This window comes from Simochromis diagramma, unplaced genomic scaffold (genome assembly GCF_900408965.1).
Source record: "Simochromis diagramma unplaced genomic scaffold, fSimDia1.1 OVJJ01000802.1, whole genome shotgun sequence".
In the NCBI taxonomy this organism is placed as follows: domain Eukaryota; kingdom Metazoa; phylum Chordata; class Actinopteri; order Cichliformes; family Cichlidae; genus Simochromis; species Simochromis diagramma.
In genome coordinates this window covers 11,318,233-11,331,095 of record NW_024387492.1, presented here as the reverse complement: position 1 = coordinate 11,331,095, position 12,863 = coordinate 11,318,233, and the positions used below count along the sequence as shown (strand labels likewise).

Genomic DNA, 12,863 nt, shown 5'->3' with positions numbered 1-12,863 from the left:
GTGAGTCAGTTTACCGTTAAAACTTAATATTAAAACACTTTTGCATGGGTAAATGCTTCATTGTTGACAGTGTCAAGTAAAATGCCAAAAAAGTGCCAGTGCATGCATGCAGCTCTTGTTCTAAAACAGGCTGGTCTTGTGATCACTCCTTCCCGTTTGATTGTAATCTTTCATGAGTCACGATAAGGCTGAGTAGCTTCTCTGCCTGCTTAGTTAATTGCAACATATGACTGAATTCGCTGTTTGTGTTCCTGCACAGGAACTCCAGAATGACTTGGAGGCGGAGCAAGTAAAGGTCAATTCTTTAACACACATGGTGGTTGTGGTGGATGAGAATAGCGGTGAGAGTGCCACTGCTGCCCTGGAGGAGCAATTACAAGTAAGTTTTCAGGCTTTGAAGCTGATTGGCCAGCAATTTATCATTTATCAAATAGTTTTCTTCCATTATGTTCAGAACATACGAATTTGTGTTTAGTATCTTTTAATTGTGGATGCACTTGAGTATAAAATGGTTTGTCATTAATGAGCTACTGCTTTCATTCATTTTTTGTTCATCTTGAATTCAGTCTTTGGGTGAACGTTGGGGAGCCGTGTGCCGCTGGACTGAGGAAAGGTGGCACAAGTTGCAGGAAGTCTTTATGGTTTGGCAACAGCTTCTATCAGACCAGGTAACATATTTATGTCCTTATGCAGTACATTCATATCTTGCACAGGTTTTTCTTCCCTCCTGTTTAAATGCACATTTATAACAAACTACTTCAGGAGAGAAAAATTAAACTGTATTGAGATGATTTAAAAAAATGAATCACTTGTGTCTCCACTTGGGATGAAAAGCATCAGACTTTTTAAAATAAAAACAGATTAACCCAGGCACGAGTCTCTGTGTGTAATTACAATACATTTTTTTACTTCTCTGCAGAGCTTGTTTAGTATATGGTTGGTTGAAAAAGAGGAGGCCTTGAATGAAGTAAAGACGAGCAACTTTAAAGACTCCGGTGAAATCAATATGAACGTGCGCCAGTTAGCTGTAAGTATTACGCCTGTTTGTTTTGGTTGTTAGCATTTACTCTGGAAAAATATGTTGCAAATTTGAATTTCTGGCGTTGTAAATGTCAGTACAGCTTTCACTGTAATGAATGACCTTTCCATCTTTATGTATTTACTTAATTTTTTTGTCTTCCGCTCTTATAGATTTTAAAGGAAGACATGGAAAAGAAAAGGAGGGCTCTGGACAAGCTGTCTGATGCAGGACAGGATGTGATTCAGCTGCTGCGAAGTCCTGAGGCAGGAGCAAAGATCGAGGCAGACACAGAGGAGCTGACACAGCGATGGGACAGCTTGGTGCAGAAGTTAGAAGACTGCTCGTTTCAGGTGTGTGACTCTATCTCAGGTGGTAAAACATGATTCTCACATGGTTAATGCTTCAAATGTATGAGCATTTACTGTTTCACCATTTTTGCAAGGGAGTCATCATATATAATATGTGTTAATGTGCTAATGGTGGACCTCTTGATTGAAGTAAAACTCATGCTTGTTGTCTGTGTAGGTTCTCAGTCATCAAGGTCATGGTCTCAAGTGCAGTTGCCTTCATTTGCGTTAGTTTGAAACTTTACAAATGAGGTTAAGCCACAACAGAGTCTAAGATTAGATTAAAACATGGTTAAAAATAAAAATGAAAGCAGTGTCTTTCAAAACTATCCACACTGCCCAACTGCTCGGCATTGCAAGCATCTTTATTTTAAAAAAATGCTTTGTATACACTACCAGTCAAAGGTTTGTTCCTACCTTCTCATTGAATGTTTTTTCTTTATTTTCTTGACTATTTACATTGTAGATTCTCACCGAAGGCATCAAAACTATGAATGAACACACATAGAATTATGTAGTAAACAAAAAAAAGTGTGAAATAACTAAAAAAAACATGTTTTAGATTTTAGATTTTTCAAAACAGCCACCCTTTGCTTTGATTACAACTTTGCGCACTCTTGGCATTTTCTCGATGAGCTTCACGAGGTCGTCATCTAAAATGGTTTTGCAACAGTCTTGAAGGAGTTCCCAGAGATGCTGAGCACTTGTTGGACCTTTTGCCTTTACTCTGTGCTCCATCTCATCCCAAACCATCTCGATTGGGTTTATGTCAGGTGACTGTGGAGGCCATCTGGCGCAGCAATCCATCACTCTTCTTCTTGGTCAAATAGCCCTTACACAGGCTGGAAGTGTGTTTGGTGTTATTGTCCTGAAACCGGATGGGATGGCATATTGCTGCAGGATGCTCTGGTATCCATGCTGGTTCGTTTCGCTGCTTCAGTTTTGAATCAATCCCCGACAATGTTACCTGCAAAGCAGTGCTTCATATATTTGACATCTTCATTATATATCTACAATGTAGAAACATTATCTACATTATATATCTACAATGTAGAAAATAAAGAAAAAACATAAATGAGAAGGTTTGTCCAAACTTATGACTGGTAGTGTACTTTTATTTCTTTTTCTTAGCTTAGATTGATTTATCTTCCTTTCTTTTTCACTAATACTTTAACTCACTCCTCATAGCTAATGGAAGCTGTGACGGATGCTGGGATGACTCAGGTGGAAGAACAGGTCGTCGTGGATACAGTTGCCGTGGATTCGGTCACTTCAATTGATGATCAGGACCTGGCCCCACCTGCTCCCCCAAAGAAACGTCTGATGGAGACTGATGCAGAAGTCATAAGAATGTAAGAATGGGGCCATAAACAGACAGAATAAATCTCTCTACCCTACCACACACACACACAGCAGTGTGTACATAGTGTGCATGTCTTTTGTGTTCTGCAGGTTTGAAAACAACATTTCTGAGCTTTTGAGCTGGATAAAAACGTGGAAGATGTCCACTCAGGCACTGGCCACCACACATCCTGAGACTACACCTGATACTCCAGACCTTCAGGAGAATCTAAAGGTAGACCTGCAGACATTTAACATAATTTCAACTTCAATTTAACAAAATATATTTTGTAGGCATAAACTTTAATATGTGTTAAACAACCACTTTAGGATTTGGAAGCAGAACTTAAAGCAAAAGAAGCCACAGTGAGTCAGATGATCCAGGGGGGAAGAGCCCTGATGGACCAGCTAGAGAGAGGTATGAAACATAGAGTAAAGGTTCCTCTTTCTGTATAAACCACCAAATTATTAGAAACAAATCATCCAAGTTTTGTCACGTATGTTCTTCTAAAGTGTGTAAAGATCTTGACTTCTATTTATTGCCTTAAGGCAGCTCAAACAACAATCTTCCATCTCCTTGTTAAACTGTGTTTTCCTCATAAGATTTTACCACTTTTCTGCAGCTGTCTGGTATTTTCTGGGTATTTACGAGCCTACATATTTTTATTGTTATTTATTTTTAAATGCCAGAACTCTAAACATGTGTTTGTGTATTTGGAGTTTGAGTAATAAAACCCTGTCAGTCTGCAGGGTTGCTGATTTCATATAACCACTCAATGAAATGAAGAGGCACTCAGGGTTTTTACGTGTTTACACTGCTCTGGAGGCAGTGGGAGGTGGCGGCGTGGCTAAGTTGGAGACGACTTGTTTTTTAAAAAAAAAAAAAAAAGTCAAAATTTCCATTAAACAGTTTTATTCCATCAGTTGCTTTTTCATCTATTTTGCCTTATCTCCACTATTTTATCCTCTGGTGTTATTACAATTATTACTTGCTAGGAGCTCCCACATAAAATCTAGAACAAAAGCTGTGACACATTCAAACATTCAAAGGCCTAAAATCAGTTAGCTGTTAAGTGCATTTGATGTGAGCCGGTGTCTTTGTTTCTATCTATAGAGGCTGTGAGTGTGGATCTGGTGAGGGCAAACATAGAGCAGCTCCAGACTGAGTGGGATGTCTGTGCGAGGGAGCTGCAGGCAGCCCGTGAGCGGGTTCTCATGCAGACCCGGCTGAGAGCGGTTTCTAATGAACTTGCAGGCTTGGACCGGGTCTTGCAGGAACAGGACCAGTGGCTGGACTCGACCGCGCCTGTAGAAAAGTGCAACAAGATGGAGCTCGGAAACCTGAAGGGGGAATGCCAGGTAAGATTTACCGTCTCACTCGCAGACACTTCACTGTCCTTTGTGTGACTTTAACCCCAAACGTCACTTGTTAAATTCCTCTCATTCAACTGCAGTTTCTTTACAAGTATTACAATTTTTACAGCAAAGATAAATCACCATTAAAATCACTGATCAGAAACCACAAGGCCACAGCAGGGAAGCAGTAAATCAAGTTGAGATGCATTCAAAAGCTTGTAGAGTAGAGTAAGACACATGAAACCTCCCTCCAGTGTGTCATAATTTGAGCTTAACTTACTTGCCTGTCACTGGAAACAATGACTCCGTCTGGTAAATTCCAGACCAGTCAGCTAACTCACTGCAGCAGTGTGAGTAAGATGTTTTGTACTTATTTTAGATAAATGTATGTAATTGCACAATAAAGAATCAAATGTAAATGTTTCTAATTGTTTTCAACAAACATGAGAAGTCTGAAAGCTAATTGAACGAAGTGTGGTCATGTGATCACTCCTCATTTCAAACACTGAACACATTTGTTTTCTTTTGTGCTTGTCAGTCTCGAATCGCTCAGGTCACCGCCTTCAGTCCACGACTGGAGCAGCTGTCTGCAGAGGCAGGGTCAATGGGAGCCCTGCCTTCTCTAAAAGACAACATGGTGGTGGTTTCTGCACATCATGCCTCCACCCTGCAGAAGCTGCAGAGCAGAGAAAAGGAAGTCAATGAAGGTACTGCTTAAGTGCATTGAAATAATTTCGTAAATCAATACAGTAGAAATGAAGTCCGAAACTCTGAGCAGGTCCACCTGCTTTTCCAGTGACCTGAGAGCTTTCAGATATCCTCTTAATCCTGAGATCTGCAGGGCAGAGATTTAAACCTCCCTTAAAACAAATGCCTTTATCTCTCTCGTTGCTTGTGGTGCAAAGCTTTCAGGTTTATGGGAGACTGAATGAGTAATGGTTAAGATCAGCAGAGCCCTGTTCCACATGGGCTGCGTAAATTTGACATGAGCTTTTTATACGAATCCTTGGCCAGCCACAAGTAATAGATGATGCCCTTATATGGCCTCCAAAAGCTCACGGAGATGCGAGTGTGTACGTGAGCGATCGTGCGTAAGATCGTACCTCTGTGCCAGCTCCGTCTCTACCTGAGGACCTGACTTGGACCTGGACGAGTTCTGAAAATAAGTCACCGTTTTACCTCTGGAATTTACGTGCGCTGATCCTGGCCAAAAAATATCCGTAAAGGGAGGCTTGAATGCTCTGCTGACTGTAGGGGGATGTGGGTGTGTGTTGTGTTTGCATGCCTGTTTTACTGTACCTCTGGGGCTTTTATGACACTGAGGGTTTGGATGGGATCCAAGGAAAACCTTTTTGTTTCTGCCTGAGGGCGGTTTGATTCTTGCTGGGGCCCTCTCTATCACCACCCCCACCCCACACTTACACTCCAGGTTTGCTCCTTGTGTATATGAACATAGCCAGATTACGTAAGCATTAAATCACCTGGTAGTTAACAGAGAAGGGGACACAGGGGAAGGAAGACAGGAGTGGAAGTATAGAAAAATGTGCAGAGGAATAAGAGTAAAATGAAAGGTAATTGAACTAATTAAAATAAATTGGTCACTTGTGAACCTTTTTGGAGGTTTGGATTTGCTATTTTGGAAATAGTGTGTTAAACTTATTTTAAGTTTAACACACAGTGCAATGTTTGGGAACCTCTTAGTGTATGGAAAACACAAGCATCTCCAACTGTAAAGAGGGGGAATCCCAAACTTGCTCACTACCCCCTTGTGGCAGAAGCTTGATGCTTAAGCCTGAATGCTAAAGTTATATTTCACAGTTTTTCCTGTCTTTTCTTCTCTGTTATTTTCTAAAACAGCTTCTCTTCCTTGCCTTATTTCAGCCCTGGCTAATCTGGAAGCCACGCAGCTGGTACAGTCTGTGGTGGAGGGTCTAGAAGCCAGACTGGCCACTCTGAGGAACGGGATGGTTGACATGCCTACAACACAAGAGGCAGTGGAGCGGGCACAGGTGAGTTTGAATACCTCCAGATGAGTTTAAATACAGATATTCTGCTAACTGACAAGCAAACAGCTAGGACAAAAATGTAAATTCGACTTAGGAGGATATAGCTGCATTAATTAGTTGGATAGTATTTTTGATGATCTGAGGTACTCGTTAGCACTTTAGAGTTGCTTTTTGTGCAACACGGTGTTGCAGCGGTTAGCACCGTCTCTTCTCAGCAAGAAAGATCCTGGTTCGATCATGTGCTTAAGTGGGTTTCCTCTGGGTTCTCCAGTTTCCTCCCACAGCGAGTCAGATAAAGTGCTTAAATCGTATAGAATAAAGGGGTTTATTAATGTGTGGTTAAATGTGGCTTGTATTCTAAAGCACAATGAAACTATATAAATATATAAATGTTAATTGTTATTTTGAGCCTGCTGAAAAGTTTAGCTGCTGTCATATGTGCCCTTTGACCCAAGTAATTTATTCTCATCATTCACTTTGGTTGTTTCTGTGTCCTTGTATGTACATTATCTCAGTTTTTGCTGTCGTCTTTTCCTCTGAAAGAATAACAGATCCTTGTATCAGCCAGTCACTTCCCTCTGCACTGTATTAAACCTTTGTGTAAGAGGGAAGGGTGTGTAGATTTGTTATCTGTGCATTGTTGTGCTTTGTGTGTTGCTGTGTGTGCTGGTCTCCTCCTCCATCCTTCAGTGGAATGTGGCTCCGTCTGCGCTCTTGTTATCATGGCAGATAGGGCACGGTGCCGGGGAGGGGGGCGGGGACTACGCGCATTCTGGGCAGCATGCCCGTGCATGCAGCGCGGAGCTCCTAACAGCTCAGTGTGGAGCCGCTGAACCTGTCAGTCAGTTTGTTGACCGCAACATGCAATACCATAGCAGCATGTGCGAGTTCAGATTCCCTTTAGTCAAATGAGGCAAGGTGATAATCACCATATTGGCTCTGGTTTCTCTCTGTGTTAATGTATGACAGCACACAGTTTTTTGTAATATAGAAATTTTATGTTGATGACATAAAATTAACAGCAGCACTTTTCAGTGTTTAAGCTTTGGATCCACAGTTAAACCTCACTAGTTTACTGCTGGTTTTAACCTGTTTTCCTCCTATCAAACCCCAGCTGATGGCTGCCACTCCCTGAACCTGGCTCTACAGGATGTTTCTTTCTGTTAAAAGGCAGTTTTTCCTTCCCATGGTCGCTAAGCGCTAGCTGATAAGGGGTCATTTGATTGATGTTTTTTTTTTTTTTTTTCAGTGTTATTATATGGTCTTTAACTTGCAGCACCTTGAGGCTTAAAATTGAATTGAATTGCTAGGAGTGTTTATGAATAATGAGTAATTAAATTAATTTACACACTATTTAACTAAAGAGTTGAACATTTAATGAGGAACAAACCACATGCTTGTTAGGCCTTCAGTACACATGCAGATTACAATCATACCTATATTTGTTTTCAAGAAGCTACATTTTGCAGGGTGTATAACATATTATCAATATCTAATGACTTTATAACTTACCGCAATATGATGTACGGTATAGACAATGTCGATGTTAGTTATTTGCAGACATACTGAATTATAAGAGCCAGGTAATTTAAATTAAAGAAAAGACACCAGAAACACGCTTCAACCATCTTATGAGAATTGATGCTGCCACTTCCCTGTTGGCAATATGCGTTTGGAGCCTCAAACACAACAACAAGATGATCCCTGCAGAGTCGGGCAGAGTGTAAACAAGTAATCCATGACCTAATAAAACAAGGTGACTTTTAAACTGCATTGTTATGCCTGCAATTGTATCTGAGTAAAGATACAGGTAATACTTTTTTTAGGGAAATTTTTCCGTTGTGTGACCCTGAAAGAAGAACAAATGTTTGCTGATATACTGGATTTTTAAATCGCCAAATATCATATTGGTCTTTAAATTCCTGTCAGACTCAACTTTTTGTTTTTTGTTAAACTCTGGAATAATATCAAGTTGTTGTTGTTGTTGGTTTCTTTTTTTTTGTTTTTTCTTTTTTAAATGTTTCTTTTACAAATGCAAAAATGTTTAAGAGATGTTTTCCACTCCAGGCGGTCAAATTTGTTTTCAAAGAATTCCAAGATTGATTGATTGTTTCTCAGAAATGTCATTTCAATTCTGTACTTGTGTTCACGTCAGGTCCTGTGTCTGGATATTGAGCAAACACAGCAAGCCTCTGACCCTGCAGAACTACAAAAATGGAGTCAGCTGTCCTCCCGGGCCCGTGAGGAACTTGGCACTTTGCAGTGCATTCTGGGTAGCATGAAGGACAATCAGGTAGAGCAGCTGTCAGGGAGAATAAAGAGTCTGTTTCTGCTTAAATTATGGCTGTAGTTTACACTGTGGTTTTGCTCTTGTGCTGCATTCAGGTTCGTTTGGAGCAAGTGGAACGTTGGCTAGATGCAGTTCAGGAGCTGTTGTCTCGGGATGCCACAGGGATGGGTGACACAGAGAGTCTAAGGGAAGAACTGAATCAGTGCAAGGTGAGAGAAAAATGCAACAAAAAACAAACACTGGTGGTAATGACGCACAAACTGCTCAGAAATCAACTTGAACAATATGCTGAAGTAGGGTTTTTTGTGGGGGGCTTGGCTTGAATGAACTTTTTTTTTTTTTAAAAAGATTTCCTTTCATGTTCCTATAAACAGGAGCATGTGAATGAGATGGAGCAGGTGGAAGGTTCACTGAAGCAGATGGGAGAGAATGTGAATTCGGTACAGGCAGCTGCACTACCAGGACTGGCCAGGTGGGGGCAGGACAAATTAGATGAGTGCCAGGCTCGGTGGACTTCTCTCAGCAAACAGGTGAGTTTTTTTTTTTTTATTGCTTATAATTTATTTAGTGGCTGATTTATGTCATGGAAAAATAAACTGAATGCTGAAAGATGAAGAGATCAGCACAGCACGAACAGTCTTCATAGCAGCACAGAACAGAAGAATAACAGCTCCTTTATGCTCTTTGTGTGGATACAAACTCTGCTCAGCTGTAAGGAGCTTGTTTCTCACAGTCATGTAGGCACCAGTCTGATAACAGAGACATGGAAAGTGCATCATTACCTTGAACACAGCTAATTGTTAGTTTTGGGCCTTTTGTTTGCAGTCTTCACACAAACTATTCGTACAATAAAGTTACAATCACATATCAGTAGTACACAGAGGCTAAATAAGTTAAAACACTAATTTTACATTATAAATTACAATAACAAATGATGCATGCACAACTAACCTTAATGTTTTAATGTTAAGGTTTCATAACATGTGGTCTCACCTGTGTCCTGTACCTTTTGTTTTGTACATCATAAGTAACAGGAAGATGAAGTCCACTTCATTTCACTAATATGCTGTACTGTATATATCATTGCATAATTGCATAATCATGAATGTAAACCATTAAAAGATCAATTAAAATGCGATTTTCAAAGCAATATTAGAATTTCTAAAATTCTAAAAATGTGATGCCAGCTCGTTACAAACCTGATGAAATGCATTTTCCTTCCAGTTGCTGAGCCTTCAGGAGCGCGTGGCAGAGAGTCAGGAGAAGCATGTGAATTTGAGGAAAGACCTGGCAGAGATGCAGGAGTGGATGGCCCAAGTTGACGAGGAGTTTCTCATGAGGGATTTTGAATACAAAAGTCCAGAGGAGCTGGAGGCATCGCTGGAAGAGATGAAGGTTGGACTGGAAGGGCGGTCAAAGAAAGCGGTGTTGAGTAATTCTTTGTGTTTGAATCTAACTCTTGCTCTCTCTCATCTTGGGTGGCCTCGGCTCTCGCAGCGGGCTAAAGAGGATGTGATACAGAAAGAGGTGAAAGTGAAGATCCTGAAAGACAGCATCAACTTGCTGGTGTCCCGAACATCACCCACAGGTGGAGGCAGCAGGCAAGAACTGACCTCAGAGCTAGAGGGGGTACTAGCCAACTACCACAAGCTCTGTGACCGCCTCAAGAGCAAGTGTCACACCCTGGAGGTAATGTAATCAATTTATTAATGTAATATATGTTGGTGGTGATTAAAAATGTAATAAATGAGCTCTACTCACATAATATATAATAATAATATTGATTAATCTCATTATTATGAGCTTTTATTGCTTGAAACCTGCACTTAACTAAGTAAATTATAAAAAGTGGCATTTCCCCCTATTGTGTTGCATTTAAATGACCTTGAAGCTTAAGTAAAAGCTGCAATGACACATTAACATGAAGTTAATTCATTGTTTTCTGCTTGAGTGGCACGATTTTGTCCATCAGCTCAGAAGTCCCGTAGTTCAGTAGAGGAATGACATGTCGGGTTATGCAATGTGTCATTTCTTGGGCCCTCGTTTGTTAATTTTCGTGCAAAGACCAAGAGAAGCTTGAAGGGAAAATGGTGATTCTTGTTTTCAGAGCTAATCTGTAAGTGTAAAGTCCTACTTAGGGGCTCCTTTTTTGATTAAACACTGCAGAGTAAAGGTCAGGCACGTCAGAAAGCTGTGTTTATGCTTGTGTATGCTTTTTGCCTGCAGCCTGTTTGTCACAACCTCCTCTTTGTCCGTAGAATTTGGCTGTTTAGTCTTGCTATAAAGAAGAAAATAAACATTAAAATGTTTTATAATGTTCTTTAAGTGCCTGAACAGGGGCATGCTCATGAGTGTGGTCACCTCATAGTAACATAAAGAATTTCCCTTTTAATAGTTTTTGTGTTGCTCTGTGCTCTGTAGGAGGTTTGGTCTTGTTGGATGGAGCTGCTTCAATACCTGGACATGGAGCAGAGCTGGCTCAACACTCTGGAGGAGAAGCTCCAAGCTACTGAAAACCTGCCAGAGAGCACCGAGGCCGTTAATGAAGCCTTGGAGGTAAAAACGCACACCTGTAATCAAATTCAATGTAATTCAGTGCCACATTCCAATTTCTGTCTCATTTTTCTTTTAAACCATCTTTTAAACCGGCAAGCCTGTCCTAATATCCTCATCATCTAAGGGGCGGTTGACATAAAATGAAAACAATGCACCATTCTTCGTCTCAAAGTGGGAAATCTTAATATTATACATCCAACTACATAATTTTAGGAAACATGTTGATGTCAAAAGCAAAAGTGGAAAAGGTTTTAAAGTACACACAAGCATTTTCGACAGCTGAAGGCATGTGTCAGGAGCAAGTGTGTAAGAAATCTGATATAATTAGTTACATCTTTAATATATAAACAGAGAAGACATGAATCTTTGAATGGATTTTCTTTTCTCTTTTTATCTGCGATACAACACCATAACCTCACAAATAAACAGAGTTGTGGTCAGAAGTTACTCTTTACTCTTCCGAATGTGCCAAATCTTGTCATTGTGGTCAATGACTGTATGCATATATTTGAGGCTGTGTAGAAAATCCAAACTATATTCAAACTTGTGCTTTGGATACTTGTTTTTAACATCATTAAAGATGTAAGCTGTACAATCATTCCACCCCGGAAAAAGAACAGTTCAAATAAATCATTTAAAAGCCTCAAATTACCATGACATTCATGCCTGTGATGACTGTATGTAAAGTTCTGATCACTTCTGGTTCTGTATGCACGAAGTGGCAACATTTAACAAACGAATTCTTCCATTACACGTTGAACTGGATGTTAATAACCTCATTTGTCTTTGATTTGTCTTCCAAATTTCTTCTGCTTTGCCTTGATCTGCTGCTATATCTGTAGACCGCCTGCGGCACGACTGTCAGAGTCACTTTAATCACAGTGCTGCTTCTGTAACATTGCATAGTGATGAAGGAAGTTGAAGACCCTTGAAGACAATGTTTCCCCGCTCTAGCCTGTGTCCTTATAATATATATTTTTTGACTTCTTTTCTCCTCCAACAAGTCCTTCTCTTTCTCTCTTCCTCTTCACTCTTTTAAATCCTGTTTCATCACCCGGCACTCGTTCCCGGCCTCTCAGTTTCCTAATCAGACCCACCCCTCTGGTGGGGGGCTGTCTTTCTCTGTGTCTGTTACCTCCGGGGAAGGAAAAGCAAATTTAATGACCCCACATAAACAGTGACTGTTGGGTCCAAACCGGTGCCGTCACTATCCAAGCTCGCTCTCTCACTCGTCTCTCATTTCTCATTCAGTTATCATCTTTGTTTTGGTTTGCCGCTGTCTGACACACCCAGCCCAGCGAAATTCTGCATCTGGACTGCATCTGTTTGCTCAGCTTTTTTTGGTTTTTTTTGTTTCTCTCTCTTTCATCCACACATACGATTATGTACCGGAATTCATTTTTCACCCTGATGTTTTGCGCTTTTTGATCGTTTGGTTACAAGGTTAGCTCTGTTCTTCTTTTTCTTTTTAATTCATTCATGCTTTGCAAGTTTCTGTTGCAAATTTTTGGAACTGTAAAGCTTCATCATTGTTTCAGCATCCTCAAAGGATTTGCTTTCCTCCTCTTTTTGCTTGATTCTTATTTATTCATTTTTTCCTGATTCTTTGCGGATGTATTTATGCTTCTCTCCATCTCTTTTGTCACCACCAGTCTTTGGAGGGTGTGCTCCGCCACCCTGGGGACAACCGGACACAAATCAGAGAGCTGGGTCAGACGCTGATAGACGGGGGCATACTTGATGAGCTCATTAGTGAAAAACTAGAGGCCTTTAATTCCCGCTACGAGCAACTGAACCACCAGGTCAGGACCTTGTCTCTGTCTGTGTGTGTGTGTGTGTGTGTGTGTGTGTGTGTGTGTGTGTGTGTGTGTGTGTGTGTGTGTGTGTGTGTGTGTGTGCGCGCGCGCGCGCATGTTCTACATTTGTTCCTGCATAAACAGGAATGT

The 12,863-nt window shown here is 40.6% G+C and overlaps 1 protein-coding gene across 1 annotated transcript in view; it reads left to right on the top strand.

Moving 5' to 3' along the window:
• Nucleotides 1-12,863, top strand: part of utrn (utrophin) — a 190,828-nt gene that overhangs the window by 33,653 nt on the left and 144,312 nt on the right. Inside the window, 17 exon segments of the mRNA XM_040017758.1 lie at nucleotides 260-379; nucleotides 567-668; nucleotides 920-1,027; nucleotides 1,192-1,371; nucleotides 2,557-2,720; nucleotides 2,821-2,944; nucleotides 3,040-3,127; nucleotides 3,824-4,068; nucleotides 4,604-4,772; nucleotides 5,923-6,074; nucleotides 8,227-8,364; nucleotides 8,457-8,570; nucleotides 8,736-8,891; nucleotides 9,586-9,756; nucleotides 9,859-10,050; nucleotides 10,783-10,917; nucleotides 12,570-12,719. Of these exon segments, the coding sequence (XP_039873692.1) occupies nucleotides 260-379; nucleotides 567-668; nucleotides 920-1,027; nucleotides 1,192-1,371; nucleotides 2,557-2,720; nucleotides 2,821-2,944; nucleotides 3,040-3,127; nucleotides 3,824-4,068; nucleotides 4,604-4,772; nucleotides 5,923-6,074; nucleotides 8,227-8,364; nucleotides 8,457-8,570; nucleotides 8,736-8,891; nucleotides 9,586-9,756; nucleotides 9,859-10,050; nucleotides 10,783-10,917; nucleotides 12,570-12,719 (2,508 nt within the window).